The sequence below is a fragment of the Lampetra fluviatilis genome, chromosome 48, assembly GCF_964198595.1.
Source record: "Lampetra fluviatilis chromosome 48, kcLamFluv1.1, whole genome shotgun sequence".
Taxonomy (NCBI): Eukaryota; Metazoa; Chordata; class Hyperoartia; order Petromyzontiformes; family Petromyzontidae; genus Lampetra; species Lampetra fluviatilis.
Window position 1 is genome coordinate 5,766,279 of NC_136322.1, and position 18,091 is coordinate 5,784,369.

Consider the following 18,091-nt stretch of genomic DNA (forward strand, 5'->3'; position numbering starts at 1 on the left):
TGATTGGTGAGGGTGTGATTGGTGAGGATGAGTGGTGAGGGAGAGTGGTGAGGGAGAGTGGTGAGGGTGAATGGTGAGGGTGAGTGGTGAGTGGTGAGGGTTAGTGTTGAGGGTGAGTGGTGAGTGGTGATTGGTGAGGGTGTGATTGGTGAGGATGAGTGGTGAGGGAGAGTGGTGAGGGAGAGTGATGAGGGTGAATGGTGAGGGTGAGTGGTGAGTGGTGAGGGTGAGTGGCAAGTGGTGAGGGTGAGTGTTGATTGGTGAGGGTGTGATTGGTGAGGATGAGTGGTGAGGGAGAGTGGAGAGGGAGAGTGGTGAGGGTGAATGGTGAGGGTGAGTGGTGAGTGGTGAGGGTGAGTGTTGAGGGTGAGTGGTGAGTGGTGATTGGTGAGGGTGTGATTGGTGAGGATGAGTGGTGAGGAAGAGTGGTGAGGGAGAGTGGTGAGGGTGAATGGTGAGGGTGAATGGTGAGTGGTGAGGGTGAGTGGCAAGTGGTGAGGGTGAGTGGTGATTGGTGAGGGTGTGATTAGTGAGGATGAGTGGTCAGGGAGAGTGGTGAGGGAGAGTGGTGAGGGTGAATGGTGAGGGTGAGTGGTGAGTAGTGAGGGTGAGTGTTGAGGGTGAGTGGTGATTGGTGAGGGTGTGATTGGTGAGGATGAGTGGTGAGGGAGAGTGGTGAGGGAGAGTGGTGAGGGTGAATGGTGAGGGTGAGTGGTGAGTGTTGAGGGTGAGTGTTGAGGGTGAGTGGTGAGTGGTGATTGGTGAGGGTGTGATTGGTGAAGATGAGTGGTGAGGGAGAGTGGTGAGGGAGAGTGGTGAGGGTGAATGGTGAGGGTGAGTGGTGAGTGGTGAGGGTGAGTGTTGAGGGTGAGTGGTGATTGGTGAGGGTGTGATTGGTGAGAATGAGTGGTGAGGGAGAGTGGCGAGGGAGAGTGGTGAGGGTGAATGGTGAGGGTGAGTGGTGAGTGGTGAGGGCGAGTGTTGATGGTGAGTGGTGATTGGTGAGGGTGTGATTGGTGAGGATGAGTGGTGAGGGAGAGTGGTGAGGGAGAGTGGTGAGGGTGAATGGTGAGGGTGAGTGGTGAGTGGTGAGGGTGAGTTTTGAGGGTGAGTGGTGAGTGGTGATTGGTGAGGGTGTGATTGGTGAGGATGAGTGGTGAGGGAGAGTGGTGAGGGAGAGTGGTGAGGGTGAATGGTGAGGGTGAGTGGTGAGTGGTGAAGGTGAATGTTGAGGGTGAGTGGTGAGTGGTGATTGGTGAGGGTGTGATTGGTGAGGATGAGTGGTGAGGGAGAGTGGTGAGGGAGAGTGGTGAGGGTGAATGGTGAGGGTGAGTGGTGAGTGGTGAGGGTGAGTGTTGAGGGTGAGTGGTGAGTGGTGATTGGTGAGGGTGTGATTGGTGAGGATGAGTGGTGAGGGAGAGTGGTGAGGGTGAATGGTGAGGGTGAGTGGTGAGTGGTGAGGGTGAGTGTTGAGGGTGAGTGGTGAGTGGTGATTGGTGAGGGTGTGATTGGTGAGGATGAGTGGTGAGGGAGAGTGGTGAGGGAGAGTGGTGAGGGTGAATGGTGAGGGTTAGTGGTGAGTGGTGAGGGTGAGTGTTGAGGGTGAGTGGTGAGTGGTGATTGGTGAGTGTGTGATTGGTGAGGATGAGTGGTGAGGGAGAGTGGTGAGGGAGAGTGGTGAGGGTGTGATTGGTGAGGATGAGTGGTGAGTGGTGAGGGTGAGTAGTGAGGGTGAGTGGTGAGCGGTGAGGGTGAGTGTTGAGGGTGATTGGTGAGTGGTGATTGGTGAGGGTGTGATTGGTGAGGATGAGTGGTGAGGGAGAGTGGTGAGGGAGAGTGGTGAGGGTGAATGGTGAGGGTGAGTGGTGAGTGGTGAGGGTGAGTGACAAGTGGTGAGGGTGAGTGGTGATTGGTGAGGGTGTGATTGGTGAGGATGAGTGGTGAGTGGTGAGGTGAGTAGTGATGGTGTGTGGTGAGCGGTGAGGGTGAGTGTTTGTTGTGAGGGTGAGTGGTGAGAGTGGTGAGGGTGAGTGGTGAGCGTGAGTGGTGAGGGTGAGTGGTGATTGTTGAGGGTGTGATTGGTGAGGATGAGTGGTGAGTAGTGAGGGTGAGTAGTGAGGGTGAGTGGTGAGAGGTGAGGGTGAGTGTTGTGGGTGAGTGGTGAGTGGTGATTGGTGAGGGTGTGATTGGTGAGGATGAGTGGTGAGGGAGAGTGTTGAGGGAGAGTGGTGAGGGTGAATGGTGAGGGTGAGTGGTGAGTGGTGAGGGTGAGTGGCAAGTGGTGAGGGTGAATGGTGATTGGTGAGGGTGTGATTGGTGAGGATGAGTGGTGAGTAGTGAGGGTGAGTGGGGAGGGTGAGTGGCGGTTTTGAGTGGTGATTAGTGAGGGGTGAGGTTGAGGTTGAGTGGTGAGGGTGAGTAGTGAGCGGTGAGGGTGAGCAGTGAGGGTGAGTGGTAATTGGTGAGGGTGTGATTGGTGAGGATGAGTGGTGAGTGGTGAGGTGGGTAGTGAGGGTGAGTGGTGAGCGGTGAGGGTGAGTGGTTGTTGTGAGGGTGAGTGGTGAGTGGTAAGAGTGAGTTGTGAGGGTGAGTGGTGAGCGTGAGTGGTGAGGGTGAGTGGTGGTTGTTGAGGGTGTGATTGGTGAGGATGAGTGGTGAGTAGTGAGGGTGAGTGGTGAGGGTGAGTGGTGAGGGTGAGTGTTGAGTGGTGATGGTGAGTGGCGGTTATGAGTGGTGATTTGTGAGGGGTGAGTGGTGAGGGTGAGCGTGAGTGTTGAGGGTGAGCAGTGCGGGTGAGTGGTGATTGGTGAGGGTGTGATTGGTGAGGATGAGTGGTGAGTGGTCAGGGTGAGTGGTGAGGGGTGAGTGGTGAGCGTGAGTGGTGAGGGTGAGTGGTGAGGGTGAGTGCTGAGTGGTGAGGGTGAGTGGTGAGAGAGTGGTTAGTTTTGAGGGTGAGTGGTGAGGTTGAGTGGTGAGGGTTAGTGGAGAGTGGTGAGTGGTGATTGGTCAGTGGTGATTGGTGAGGATGAATGGTGAGTAGTGACGGTGAGGTTGTGTGGTGAGGTTGAGTGGTGGTTGTGACGGTGAGTGGTGAGGGTGAGTGGTGAGGGAGATTGGTGAGGGAGATTGGTGAGTGGTGAGTTGTGAGGGTGAATGGTGAATAGTGAGTGGGAGTGGTGAGTAGTGAGGATGAGTGGTAAGGGTGAGTTGTGAGTGGTGAATGGTGAGGGTGAATGATGAGTACAGTCAATATGCACTGCTGTAATCATAGCAGGTACCACCACCACAGAATGTACTGCTGTCACCATAGCAGGTACCACCACAGTATGTACTGCTGTCGTCATAGCAGGTACCAACACAGAAGTATACACTGCTGTAGTGATAGCAGGTACGACCTCAGTCGGTATACACTGCTGTGGCGATAGTAGATACTGCTATCGAGTTGGTAGATACCGCTATAGTAAATACTAAAACAGTCAGTATATACCGCTACAGTCAGTCAATACTGCTACAGTCAGTACATACTACTATACAGTCAGTACATACTACCACGTTGAGTAGCTACTAGAGTCAGTAGATACTATTATAGAGTGAGTAGATACTGCTATAGATTTTGTAGTTACTACTATAGTCCGTGGATACAACTATAGAGTCAGCAGATACTATACAGTTAGTCGTTACGAGTATATAGTCGGTAGATACTACTGTAGGCCCAGTAAATACTATGGTCAGTAGTTATTCCACTCACTAAATACTACTACACAGTCAGTAGCTACTATTGGCTCAGTAGATACTACGGTACAGTCAGTAGATACTACTACAGAGTCAATAGATACCACTTCCTCTGTTGTATGTAAGGTGTTGTTAGTATATATACCTACGAGGGGTAAAGATATTTTTGAGGGGGGGGGGGGAGACCACAATTTTCGGAAACCTTTTGACATCAACTATTTACCCCACACTTTCTACAACTTTTTGGACTTGTGAAAGCCTCTTATATATTTGTTGGTGGAGAAATGTACAAACAGCCCACCGGGCTTTGACAATACCTTAGTATCTGTGTATATATATAAAGTTTTTTTAAGAAATATATTTTTCACCCGGGCAAAGCCGGGTACTTCCGCTAGTGTGTTATAAAGAACATCATTGACCAAGATATCATCTAGTATATATTACGTGTATATTTTTTTACTTTTAGGACAGATTTTGACTGTTGCGTTATTTACAGAGCTGGAATTTATCCAAATTAAGTGCAGAAGCAAATTCATGACTTGGGTTTCTGTGCAGTCATTATTGACTGGGTTGAGCACAGTTTTAAACACAGGCATCTGCCCAGATTAAAATCCGGGCACTCCGTTAGGTCTTCGACCTATCGTTGCTTCTGCCATTCCATTCATCTGTGTGTCTGTCCACCTTGTAGTCTGTCTATTGGTTAAATATGTTCTCAAAATGCGCCTCTTTCTACAGGAATTGTTTCAAGAAACCCGATTCCACACAGCAAACTGGGCAAGTATTAATTCCTCTAATCTGCTTGTCTCATTCATTAAAATAGCTGTCCATCACCATGTCTCATAGTTCTGGGGATGCATACAGTGAGGGAAAAAAGTATTTGATCCTCTGCTGATTTTGTACGTTTGCCCACTGACAAAGAAATGATCAGTCTATAATTTTAATGGTAGGTTTATTTGAACAGTGAAAGACAGAATAACAACAAAAAAATCCAGAAAAACGCATGTCAAAAATGTAATAAATTGATTTGCATTTTAATGAGGGAATTAAGTATTTGACCCCTCTGCAAAACATGACTTAGTACTTGGTGGCAAACCCTTGTTGGCAATTACAGAAGTCAGACGTTTCTTGTAGTTGGCCACCAGCTTTGCACACATCTCAGCAGGGATTTTGTCCCACTCCTCTTTGCAGGTCTTCTCCAAGTCATTAAGGTTTCGAGGCTGACGTTTAGCAACTTGAACCTTCAGCTCCCTCCACAGATTTTTCTATTGGATTAAGGTATAGAGACTGGCTAGGCCACTCCAGGACCTTAATGTGCTTGTTCTTGAGCCACTCCTTTGTTGTCTTGACTGTGTGTTTTGGGTCATTGTCATGCTGGAATACCCATCCACGACCCATTTTCAATGCCCTGGCTGAGGGAAGGAGGTTCTCACCCAAGATTTGACGGTACATGGCCCCGTCCATCGTCCCTTTGATGCGGTGAAGTTGTTCTGTCCCCTTAGCAGAAAAACACTCCCAAAGCATAATGTCACCTCCATTTTTGACGGTGGGGATGGTGTTCTTGGGGTCATAGGCGCTATTCCTCCTCCTCCAAACACAGCGAGTTGAGTTGATGCCAAAGAGCTCCATTTTGGTCTCATCTGACCACAACACTTTCACCTAGTTGTCCTCTGAATCATTCAGATGTTCATTGGCAAACTTCAGACGGCCATGTATATGTGCTTTCTTGAGCAGGGGGATCTTGCGGACGCTGCAGGATTTCAGTCCTTCACGGCGTAGTGTGTTACCATCTGTTTAATTGGTGACTATGGTCCCAGCTGCCTTGAGATTATTGACAAGAACCTCCCGTGTAGTTCTGGGCTGATTCCTCACCGTTCTCATGATCATTGAAATTCCACGAGGTGAGATCTTGCATGGAGCCCCAGGCCGAGGGAGATTGACAGTTATTTTGTGTTTCTTCCATTTGCGAATAATCGCACCAACTGTTGTCACCTTCTCACCAAGCTGCTTGGCAATGGTCTTGTAGCCCATTACAGCCTTGTGTAGGTCTACAATCTTGTCCCTGACGTCTTTGGAGAGCTCTTTGGTCTTGGCCATGGTGGAGAGTTTGGAATCTGATTGATTGATTGCTTATGTGAACAGGTGTATTTTATACAGGTGTAGGACTCGTACTCTCGTTGTCTTTCTCGTCTCGTTTATTCGCGCATAGAGTTCACACCTCCTCCTCATCATCGCTCCGTGTCTCTCCGTTCGCTCCGATGCACAACCCGCCATTAACAACACTCCATGTCTCCCCGTTCCTACCGTAAACTGTATTCCCCCTATCCACTGCTACCGTACACTGTGTTCTCTCTATCCACTGCTACCGTACACTGTTCTCTCTATCCACTGCTACCGTACACTGTGTTCTCTCTATCCACTGCTACCGTACACTGTGTTCTCTCTATCCACTGCTACCATACACTGTGTTCTCTCTATCCACTGCTACCCGTACACTGTGTTCTCTCTATCCTTATCGTATCTATTCCTGCTCAATGCTGCTCCGTCTCTCCCCCGAGCACCAACCACTCCAGCTCCAATCCCAACCAAGAATCCCTTCTCTCTGTTACGCTGTCCCCTTTATCCCTGCACCAATCAGTCCCAATCAATATTCTCGTCCCCCGCTTTGCTACTCGCCCCCAGGCCCCCAGCCTCACGTGACCATGTTATTGCCGCCAGGCCGGCGCCGGTCATTAGCCACTCACCCTCCTGACCAATCACCGGCCTGCATCCTCAGTCACCCTTAACACCTGTCGCGTATCTTAACGACCCCCCCCCCCCCTTAATGCCACGACAACAACAACTGTGTCCTCAGATGCTCCCACTGTACTCTGCTCGCTTGCCTAGCAACAGAACGCGTGGCGCGTGATATTTCAAGTCCTACAAGGTAACAAGCTGAGATTAGGAGCACTCCTTTTAAGAGTGTGCTCCTAGTCTCAGTTCGTTACCTGTATAAAAGACACCTGGGAGCCGGAAATCTTTCTGATTGAGAGGGGGTCAAATACTTATTTCCCTCATTAAAATGCAAATCAATTTATAACATTTTTGACATGCGTTTTTCTGGATTTTGTTGTTATTCTGTCTCTCACTGTTCAAATAAACATACCATTACAATTATAGACTGATCATTTATTTGTCAGTGGGCAAACGTACAAAATCAGCAGGGGATCAAATACTTTTTTCCCTCACTGTATGTAGAGTGAAAGTTGTAAGTACAGCAAAGCGGTTCGCGTTGTTTTTTAATTTTTTATGTAATTCACTATCAGCCATACATCTGATCGTGTCTTAAGACATTAAGTTAATAGGTAGTTGAAGTTGAGTTTTTTAAGAATTAAATCTGACAAACAATGCACACGGTTCTAATTATATTAGTACTGTCGTTTTATTGGTGCTTACATCCACTGCTGGATTAAGGCCCACAGCACGTTGTGCGAGTGGATCATAAGGATTTACTTGACCAGACTGTTGGGGGCCGCCGCAGGTTGTGGTTGTTGGGGGGCACCGCAGGCTGTGGTTGTTGGGGGGCGCTCAAATATAGCAAAATGAGGAGGCTGACAAAGCCTTTATCTGTTGACAAAGTAAATAATTGACCACCTTTGACAGAGTAGTCTCAGTGCTATGAGCTGTTCTGAACCCCGATTGAAAGTGGTCAAATTTATCGTTTGAGGCCAGGTGCAGATGTAAACGAGTGGCCACAGCTCTTTCTAGAATTTTAGACAAATGCAGAAGGTTTAATATTGGGCGAACATTTTCCGGTATCTCAGGATCAAGACCCAGCATTTTTTAAAGTGGGGTGACCGCAGCTATCTTAAAAATGTCAGGAACTGTGCCGAGTTACATATTCAAAAGACCAAGGATAAACGGCCTCAGTATAACAGAATGGTCCTGTAATAGCCTCGAAAGAAAGGGATCCGGTGGACAGCTGGTAGGTCGAAAGACAGCAAATATGGAGATGGCTTCCACAGTAGAAATTGCGGGAAACTCATTCAACAATGTCCCCTTCAACTGAGCTGGAGGTAAGTAGGAAAGAGAAGGAAGAGAGCGAAAATAAGTATAATAAGAAACCTGTTGAATTTGGATGCAGAAATCAGCAGAGGAGTGGGAGATTACATTTGGTTCCTGTTATAAAAGTTGATTGATACAGTAAAATAAGGTCTAAGGATTGTCATCACTATTTGCAATGCTACCAGCAATGTAGGCGGATTTCGCCAAGGCAATGTTGTTATGGTAGGTAATATATTATATTTTTAATCGACGGGCCAGGCGGGGTTAGAGATTTATCAAAGAGGACCAAAGAGTGGTCTGATATTCCTAGTTCCATCACAGTCAGTTCAGATAGTGAAAGCCCAAGGGAACAAACCAAATCTAAAGTACATCCACCAGACTGTGTTGGCTTTTTGACATGCTGGATGAAAAACAGTCAACGAAGGCCAAAAAGTCCCTGGCATGAGGTCTGGATGGTGTATCAACGTGAACATTTTTGTCACCAATTATGGGAATTTGTTCAGAATGAGCACACACGACTGAGAGGAACACAGAGGACTCTGAATGGAATGCGGAAATAAACCTTGGAGGGCAATAGAGTAATATTAGTAATGCTGAGCTGGGTACAGATTGGCTACAATCTAATGCTAGGTGCTCAAATGACTGGAACATTGGCAATGGGACAGGTTTTACAATTGCAGAATTTGCATTAAATTAAGCCAGGCCACCACCTGTATCTGATGACTGTGGTTTCTCACAAAAAGAGAAACCAGATGGAGTTGCCTCGTTCTGTGAAAAAAGTCAAGAGGCCTTTATCAGGCCTCAGTCAGACATAGGTAGTCAAGACAGTGGTCTGTGAAAAGTGTGTTTACTACAAACGCCTTACTTGGGATAGAACGTACATTAATTAATGCAGGCCCCAACGGGCAATGAATGGAAGACATACCAATGGAAATGGTAGGGCTATGACAAAACAGATCCGATGTTGTGACCTGATTTGTGAGTAAACTGATGATTTTGCTATCACCAGCCCCATTATGAACATAGGGTGATCGCCTGAGAATAACCAGGGAATGACAGAACAACGGTGCATCACGAGATCGAAAAACAGTGCAAACTCCATAATATATATCTAGGGTACAGAGGCTTCGTAATATCAGACTGCTGTCATCATGTACATCAATCTACTAGCGATGTTTGTAAACAGATAAGGCAGAAATTCGCACAGCCAGTGTGAAATCCAAAAGAGAAAGGGCCACAGCCATACAAAACAATGCCGGGGTGGGTCACAAGCAGCAGAAAGTGGATAACCGACACAGACCCAAAAAAAACATAACACCACAGAGTTCTAAAGTCTGAAGAAATTGCTGTGGCTACCCAGCAAACAACCCAGATAGGACAATGGGTGGCAGAAATGACAGCCACGTGATGCAACACCTGTGACTTTGTTGATTGACGAAGCATGACAACCAAGCAAATCTGAGTTGACCAGTACGTCACTGTAGGGGGAGTCACTGGGGCCAATGGCATCCAATGCCGCATCTAGGCCTAGGCAGGCCGCAGAATGATGGCTGCAGCAAGCAACACAGCTAAAGCAGGCAATGTTACGGCCATACAAAAACAGGGCCCTAGCTTAACCACTTGCAGGCTTCGTCCCGATATGGTCCCTGCAAACGCCAACACAGATGTAGCAGCTAGAGCAGCAGGCCATCAGCACGATGAGCAAACAGCCTGAAGGCCAAAGCCTGGGTGGAGACGGCACTCGTGGTGGAGGCAGCAGCTACACACGTGCCATAACTTTACCTTATCCCCGACGGTGCCAGACGGCTCAAACAAAGCCAGGCAGCCACATAATGATGGTCAGCCAACGTGGTAAGCTGGCAGTCACCACAGCCAATTCAGAACCGAAGCCCGGGCTGGATAGGTGAGAGAGGCAGACGTAGTGCAGACCACAAAAAGCCCCAACACGTGCTGTATGGCGTCAAATGGCAGGCACCACCGGCAACGTAGCAGTATGCACGCCAGCCAAATCGCTGACAGCAGATGCTAAGGGTCAATGTCATAACAGGCCAGGCCAACGAGGCAGACAATCGCAGGGCCACCTCACTCGGAGATGAGCCGCTGTGATTGCCTCCCAAAGTGAATATCACAGCTGGGCTGGCCACAGATGCACCGGCCAAACCAGTGCCCATGGAGAAACAGATGAAAAAGAATAGCTGCATCAACAGCTGCAACCACAGTCACAGACACCACAACCAACCCAGAACCATAGCCCCAGTCGACAGCGGCAACAGCGCCCGGGATAGCGACAAGTCGGTAGAAAATAAAGAGGAACATAAAACCCTACACTCCCTGCGTGCGTCTGTGAATGTGTTATGAGATATGTGCATGTGTTGACATGTCATTTAGTGTCCATGTGATTGTTTCAATATGTAAGTGCATGAGTGTTGTGTATGAAAAAAAACAAAATGTTAATGTATGTGTACCAGTGTTAAGGAGTTTGCTATAATCTTTATGTGTATAAGCACACGCTGATAGAACGCCATCTAACAGCTTGTATAGGCTACTAGCATAAGTACCCAGCGTTGCCCGGGTGAAAAATATATTTCTTAATAACCTTACATATATACACAGATGGGCTGCTACCCCTGCCCCCCCCCCAGCCACGATCTCCTGGGCCGCTGTGCAGTAATATGTACGGCCTATAGTGTGGTGGGGTGTCGAGGCCTTGTACCGTGCAGAGCCTCCGGCCTCGCCTAAATTGCCCACCCGGCTGAGGCTGGGTACAGGGGCCGTTACCCCCCCCCCCCCCCGCGCTACAATAATACTGTCTAATCGCTATAATTTTATTATCTACCGACCCTATAATAGTAATTGCACACATTGTGGTGGGGGGGGAGTGAAGAGGACGTGAAACTTTGATGAATTTACCTCAGAGTCGCGTGGTGGGTGTCGAGGCCTAGTACCGTGCAGAGCCTCCGGCCTCGCCTAGATTGCCCATCCGGCTGAGGCTGGGTACTGGGGCCGTTACCCCCCCCCCCCCCCGCGCTACAATAATACTGTCTAATCGCTATAATTTTATTATATACCGACCCTATAATAGTAATTGCACACATTGGGGTGGGGGGGGAGTGAAGAGGACGTGAAACTTTGATGAATTTACCTCAGAGTCGCGTGTTATTGCTTGCGCATATTTTTAACGTGAATTAAAAATGGCGTCCACCCCGCAGCGAATGCGTCGCTACCCGTTGCCAGGGGCAACCGCCGTGGAAAACCAAACGGACCAATCGTGTCTCGCAAATCCCTCACATTTCGTCCAATGAAACTGCGTATGGTCCGGCGACACACAGACACACACACAGACAGACAGACAGATTTGCGATTTTATATATATAGATATGGGGAAATCCAACGTGTTTTGTAAGGAATGTATAAGTGTTCATGTGTACATACAGTATATGTTAAGTCTGGTTGAATGTAAGGATACAGGCGTTAGTGTGTGTTTAATGCGTAAGCAATAGTTAATGCATATGCTTTCTGGTGCAAAAGTGTGTGTTTAATGCATGAGTGCAGGTGATATTGAATGTGTGATATGAAAGTACAGTATGTGTTATAATGTGAAGTGTATTTAATGTATGCTTTAAACTACAGTGCATATGTGAAGGTGAGTATATTCATGTGTGATGTTAGTGTAATGTATGGATATCTGTATGGCTCGTGACAAGAATAGGCTGCATGTGCCGATACCAACAGGAAGGCCACGCAGCTGAATGGTGATTATACATAAAAAATGCAACCTAATAAAAATAACTGTTTACTTAAGAATCAAAGAATAAAGAAAATCAAGATGAAATAAAGGCAGCTTGGAAGCGGGAGTGACAATAAGCACCGACGTTCCCCAATTCCTACAAAATATCAAGAATCCTCAGCATTTGCCAACTTGCAGTGACCCGCAGTCATTAATTACAGAGGAAGGTGAAGTTATTAATATCGCTCGCATTGTTAAATTATTTCTAGCATTAGCGGTGGAATTATTAATGTGGCGGTGTCTTCAGGTGTGAAGGCGCTGGCTCACCCAAGGCATATGGATGCTGCTGGATGCTTCTAGATGCCACCCACGCACATCAGTCTTTGTTCAGCCTGCGTACACATCTCAAGTGTTATCGCGGAATGTGCTTTACCCCTATATTATATTATACTGGTAGTAACCTCCTGGTTACACCAGCCCACAGGGGATTATTTTGTTCGTCCGTCGTGCATCCAAAAATGGGAGGGGTGGGGCTGGGGGGAGAGGGCAGGGTGGGGAGGGGCTGGGTGGGGAGGGTGGGGAGGGGCTGGGTGGGGCTGGGTGGGGAGGGGCTGTGTGGGGAGGGGCTGGTCACCCCGTGGTGCCCTTATAACACTCAACGTTTAACCTACTCATGCCGGCTTGTGCCTGCCCTCACAGTCGGGCATATTTGCGGAATACACCACGCTGCCGTTGACCCTGGCCATTGACCGAAAAACCCAATGTTACTACCAGCTCCCTCCGCAAGAATGTTTTATTATAACGCGATTTTTCTATAACACGGTGTTCTTCATGAACACAACTCCCGTGTTTATAGGAGAACATGCCCTGTGTATGTTTAACTTCTTTCACACCGTACGTAGCCAACCGTGCTCATCGGAGGTGTGGGATGCAAATAAAGGATTGTGCTTGAGATATTTAGCATTGGATGTGTCTTAGAGTGGTTGTAGTCAGGGCTGAAAATGAGTAAGAAGTTAGTGAGGGAACTCGGACATTATTCCCCCGACCCCACAAGATCTGAGGACGAAGTGCAGGGTTAGGACAACAAACTTAACACAAAAAGCAGTTCTAAACGAAATTAGTTTGTCAATGTAGATTATTTAAAAGAGCATAGCTCCAGTGGCTTCCAAAAAAATGGGATTTTTTTAGATATCAATATTGGAAACACTTAAATGGTCTAGAAAACTTTAATTCTGCAAGTCACAGTTGGAGGCCAGGAGCTTCCATTTATATTAACTGTCTTTGTTGACACCTCTCGACAAAATAAGAACACGGTGCAATTTTCTTCTGAAGTGAATAATGAAGTACTGTGATTATATTCCTAAGGTAAAAATGCACAAACATGTAAACTCAACGGGCATGGAGTGACAAGCACAATGGTTAGTGCGGTTGTGCTTTGAGGCCGGTAGCATCAGTTTTAGCTACCTTTCTGATAACAATACTTCTTGCAGATTGCCTGCATGTGGTAATAAAAAAATGCTCACTGATCCATTTTTATGCCATGTTTTTCCTAAAGCGAAAGAAAATGGGGCGAGCTTCCGGATGTACCAGGTGGCATGAAAAAGGATGTTTGTGATGCAAGTCACAAGGTCGAAAATGAATACATGGCTGCTGATGACTGCATTTATGAAGATCTGGACAATGGGTACGTGGATAAACAACAATTGCATCAATTGACACATAATTTGCTATGAGTATAGGTAATCCAATTCTACACGAGTGACAATCATGCTTACCATGGGTGTAAGCATCTAGTTCATGCAATGCATAATTATATGGGTAACATAATTATATGTGTATAAGAAGAATCATTTACAGTTTAAAAAATGAATAGCAAATACAAATTTCTTGAAGCTACAATCAAAATGTGACCTGATGTTTCTCGTATCACATTCTGATTCAGGCTTGGTCGATTGAAAAATCTAAATCGAATTCAACTCGATTTGGTAGCAGGCCTTTTATATCTCACTCTTCCAAAATGCACAAAAAAAACAAGTGAAAAATACGTCACTATTGAAGTAAATACTGTTTGGTTCTTTCGGTAGCAGACCATGCTTTTTAAAACAGTCTGCCTCAGCAGCAGACTGCTTTCCCACCTGATGACGGACGCTTGTGTTGTGCCCAAAACGTCGTGATTATTTTCTATTTTATACCTACGTGACTTTACCGAAAGAACCAAAGAGTATGGATTCCTGCAGTCATGAAAGCTTCAAATCCATATTGAAGTTAAATTACTTTCAAAACGCCCAGACGTAGAACTATTTTAAAAAAAGTGAAAAAGTATGTTTTACATGCCCTAATGTTTAGGAGCCTAAAAGAGCATGACTTTGAGGAGCACTGATCAGTTTTACAAAGTAATTTTAATTCTCACTTTTTAGTAGTATATATGTTGTCTTTTAAATGTAATTATTAAATGTGCTATTGTTTGTAATGTTAAGTTCGTAACAGTCTGCGCTGCTCTCCAGTTTCCTAGATGAAAAGTGGGTTAAGTTTTGCTGGCTCAACAAACGCATCTACAATCGAGCGTTTTGCTTCATATTTGATAGTTTAACGTTATATTTAAGCATATCCTTCATTCTGATTTACCAGCAGAATCTAGGCCACGGTTTAAATTCCCCAATAAAATGTTTCTGAATAGCGAGTTAGCGGCGTTGGTTCGACTATATTTGTATCGGATTTCATCATCTCTGTTGCCTTTCTAAGGACAACAAATTAATTTACGTCAGGTCACTGCCTCGGTCAAAATCACAGAAAATTGTTAAAATAACTTTAATTAAAAATACAATTTCTGATGTTTTCGATTTTTAATGCACGTTATTATTATTTGCTATTATCATAGTTCTTAATTTTATTGGAATATCGGGAGTAGTCATTGATATTATTATCAGCTTTCTATTTCGTTTAGATTGTATCTATACTCGTGAGTGGCACATAAAAAGAGGTTATTATTATGTTACATGTGGATTGGTTAATCGTGTTCAAACGTTTTATTTTCATCTTATTTAAGTGAACACCAAGAGGACCACCACTCAGGTGCACTGTCGAAGACGGGAGAAGATGATGCCAAGACCGTGGCCAGTTCCGATCCGACCTATCTCGCCCCCGACAATATATACGTCAATAAGAAATAGCCATTCAAGTCACTCTCCACCTCATTCTGTTAGATATAAAAAACAGATCCTCTGAAAACATGAATAAGACCTTTCCTATGCTGGGTTCATGCCAAGGTAAAGTTGACCTCGTTCTCAAGGTTAATTCATTCGTACCAGGTACACATTTATCAGGTGTGATATTGTCATAATGCTCCCCAGCGGGCAGGCATTGCACTTCGAGAAGAAAAATTGCTCTTGCAAACACTACTCTGCCTTTTTGCAGCTGCGCCTATAGATCTGTGAGTGTATGGAGTATCTGTACTGGTCTAAGGGTACTGATGCAAGTTTAATGGTCTGTGGAAATCTAGAAGTGTCTTCTTCGAATGGCTGATGTAGGTGTAGAGTAACAACAAAAAATGTACGTTGAGGTGGTTGAGCCAGATGATTGTGTCAGATGTAGTGGATTGTACTGCTCTGATGATGCTCCCCCATTCGTATTTGTGAATTGGGCATTAAAGAGTCATTCCTTCTGTGGCCTACTCTGGGTGATCCCAGGCACACACTACCGAAGATATTTATTTTCAATTGTGCTTTAAGTAACCACTTCTGCCATTGTTTGGGTGGATTCGATTTGGGTTTGTGCCCATATTCTTCGTGGAAGATCAAAGCCATGGATCGTCTGCCTCGGGTCTTGAATCTGGGTAAAGGTAGAGGACAGGTGGCCTGGACAAAACAAATCCATGGATAATGCCAAATATAACACATCGGGCGATGAAATATATGTATTACTTACCTACATAGTCTATACGGGGGTGAATCTATAGAGTGCGTTAATCTGTTATTATTCTTTGTTAAGATTATCGGTTTCATGTCAGACTCATTTGTCGCCACATGGTGACGACCGAGTCATGGACACGCAGGATGGGAGGATCAGTAATAATTAAACTTGCAAGTAATCGATCATTTTTCACAATCACGAGAAATGCTAAACCCAAATCTTCTGCAAATTTCGCGTTAAAACTCATACATATTATCCATTGGATGTGTAATGGTACTCTTGTAACATCAATGGCGCGCCACGGTGGGGAGATGTTAAATACCTTACCGGGTATACAGGTGGTCGTGAGATCGATCCCGACCCTTGCGTGTTTTTTCCGTGGTTACGTGGATTTTTTTCCGAGTCCTCCGATTTTGCCCTCCACATTTAGAATCGCCATCACACATTTAGAGTATTTGCCTGCTACAAATGTCCACGTGATAAGCCATTACGTTGAGCTATAATTTGTGATAACCAGATCGCTTCTTAAAAATATATATTTCGCTCAGTGGGCCTTGTCTGGCAAAATAAAATAGTTTAGTTTAAGGATCATCATGTACTTTACTTGTATTTACCATGCAATTAATATGTATCGATATAATACAGCTGGTTCAAAATTAACCTGTAGGTTTAGTTCTATAAAATGTAATAGTAAAGGGAAGTAAATGAAACACCTTAATTTTATAGGCATGAATTTGTCCCATTAAAATTGTGACTTAATGTCTGAATTTTATACTTCTTTATGACGGGTATTTGGCTATAATCAGGATCATCTGCTTTCATGTCCTCAAACTTTATTGACATCCGCATCAATTTCCTTTTTGTGAGTTCTAGCTACTAGAAAATTGTTGTTAATCAGAAAATTCACTCTACGAGTCCGTTATAAACAGTACATGAGACGTAGTTTGATGTAATCTTAGAAATACAGGAAACCTCCTCTACACATTTTTTTAAATAAAAAAAAATCGTTAAAAGAATATGTAAACACTCGACAATGTTAATAATATTTTACATTTGCAATACTTCCTGTTTAATGCTTGGGTTGATGTGGGTAACATGAGAGGAAAGGAGGGAGTGTCGTATTACATAATCGGAAACTCTATACTACAGGAGGAATCCGATAATATATAAGGCACTTTTTCACAGACGTCCAATAGGGGGCGGGTAAGAACGTTACAACAAGCAATGCAAAAAACACAATAGGAGTGGAAAGTATAGGAAAGATAAACAGAACTGTAAACCAAACTCCAATTGTTCCATATACGAGCTTGCAGATTGCCATTCTATTCAAGACAGTAATCCCCCCCCCCCCCCCCACAATGGGCAAAGGATTTTTTTGTGTAAGCAGACGGGTTCTCATCAGGCGATGTCATTTGACGCACGAGTTTCCACAGGATGCAACTCATTGCTCGAATATTTCAAATCAGTCATCTGTTATTATTTTACGACTACTTCCATGGAATAAACAGTGCTCGTTATTCTTGAACCAACTTCAAATAAAGTATATAACCTACCGCAAAACTATTGTAAGAAACTTGTGTTTTTTTTAATATAGTCCATTTAGTGCAAAAAGCACTTGCTCATACAAAACACACCGATACATCAAACACGTGCACATATACACACGGTGCAATATAAACGTGGTGGGTTGAGGTATATGAAGAAGACTATAATAGGCGTTACCCTTTCTGGCATTTTAACGGGTGTGAAAATGTTAAAACACCAAATAGACACCTGTTGCAAGGCATCAAGTCGTGCATTACCCACACATACTTGTGGCAAAACATACAAACATGCTCTGATAATAACATATGCTTTATGTTTGAAACGGCGAGAGAAGGCAAGAGGGGGAGAGAGGACGGAGCTTAACCGAAGTGGGGACAAGTTGTTCTCGGGCCAATGGGTAGCGCAGTGAATGAGAGTCCCAGAGCGGCCAGGAGTACCTTGGAGACCTCCCTGGAAATACTCTTGAACTTGGCAGCTGTGAGTGAACATTTCTAGAGCGCTACTGCTCACTTTTTGGCAGACAAAAAGACTACAAGGCCTTAGCCACACTCGAGTGGTGCACTTGATTTCAGCCACTTGAGCAGTAGCGGGCCGTGTATTTTACACCTAGGCCTTCAGTGGTATCCTCCTGCAATTAAACCACCTTCGAACAACCTCACCATGACACTAGGGCTATAGGCAATCGTCATTCGACGTAACCACCCCATATTCGCAGTGACAGTAACATTTATCGAGTGGAATAAAGTGATTTAACACGAGGCTCAACATCTATGAGAGTTACAATATACTAATTGCAGAGACATAAATTCATGGTGACTGAAACCATTAAGGATGTACCACTATTATGCAGTATGACAGGATGCTGCATCACAAATAGACATCGCATAGCCCAAATCAATGTCATTACCAAAGAAACAAGAACACACTCACAACAACCAGTCACATTTACTCATACGACCACCAAGCAAGCAAAAATTCTGTAAAACACAAATGACACAATCAGGATTCAACAGGCTTCCCCACAAACAAACATCGAAATCACATCTAAAAATCTAAACGTTTTAACGTTTAAATGACTTTTAGATTTTTATTAATAAATCTTAGATGATGCTACCTTACGTGCTAGCTAGTTTTACT

At 45.1% G+C, this 18,091-nt stretch overlaps 1 protein-coding gene across 1 annotated transcript in view; it reads left to right on the forward strand.

Moving 5' to 3' along the window:
- Nucleotides 1-16,862, forward strand: part of LOC144948136 (receptor-type tyrosine-protein phosphatase beta-like) — a 113,929-nt gene extending 97,067 nt beyond the window's left edge. Inside the window, exons 14-16 of the mRNA XM_078877565.1 lie at nt 4,468-4,506; nt 13,056-13,184; nt 14,547-16,862. Coding sequence (XP_078733691.1) covers nt 4,468-4,506; nt 13,056-13,184; nt 14,547-14,670 — 292 coding nt within the window. The 3' untranslated portion in view covers nt 14,671-16,862. The remainder of the gene's footprint in view (nt 1-4,467; nt 4,507-13,055; nt 13,185-14,546) is intronic.
- The last annotated feature ends 1,229 nt before the right edge of the window (nt 16,863-18,091 follow it).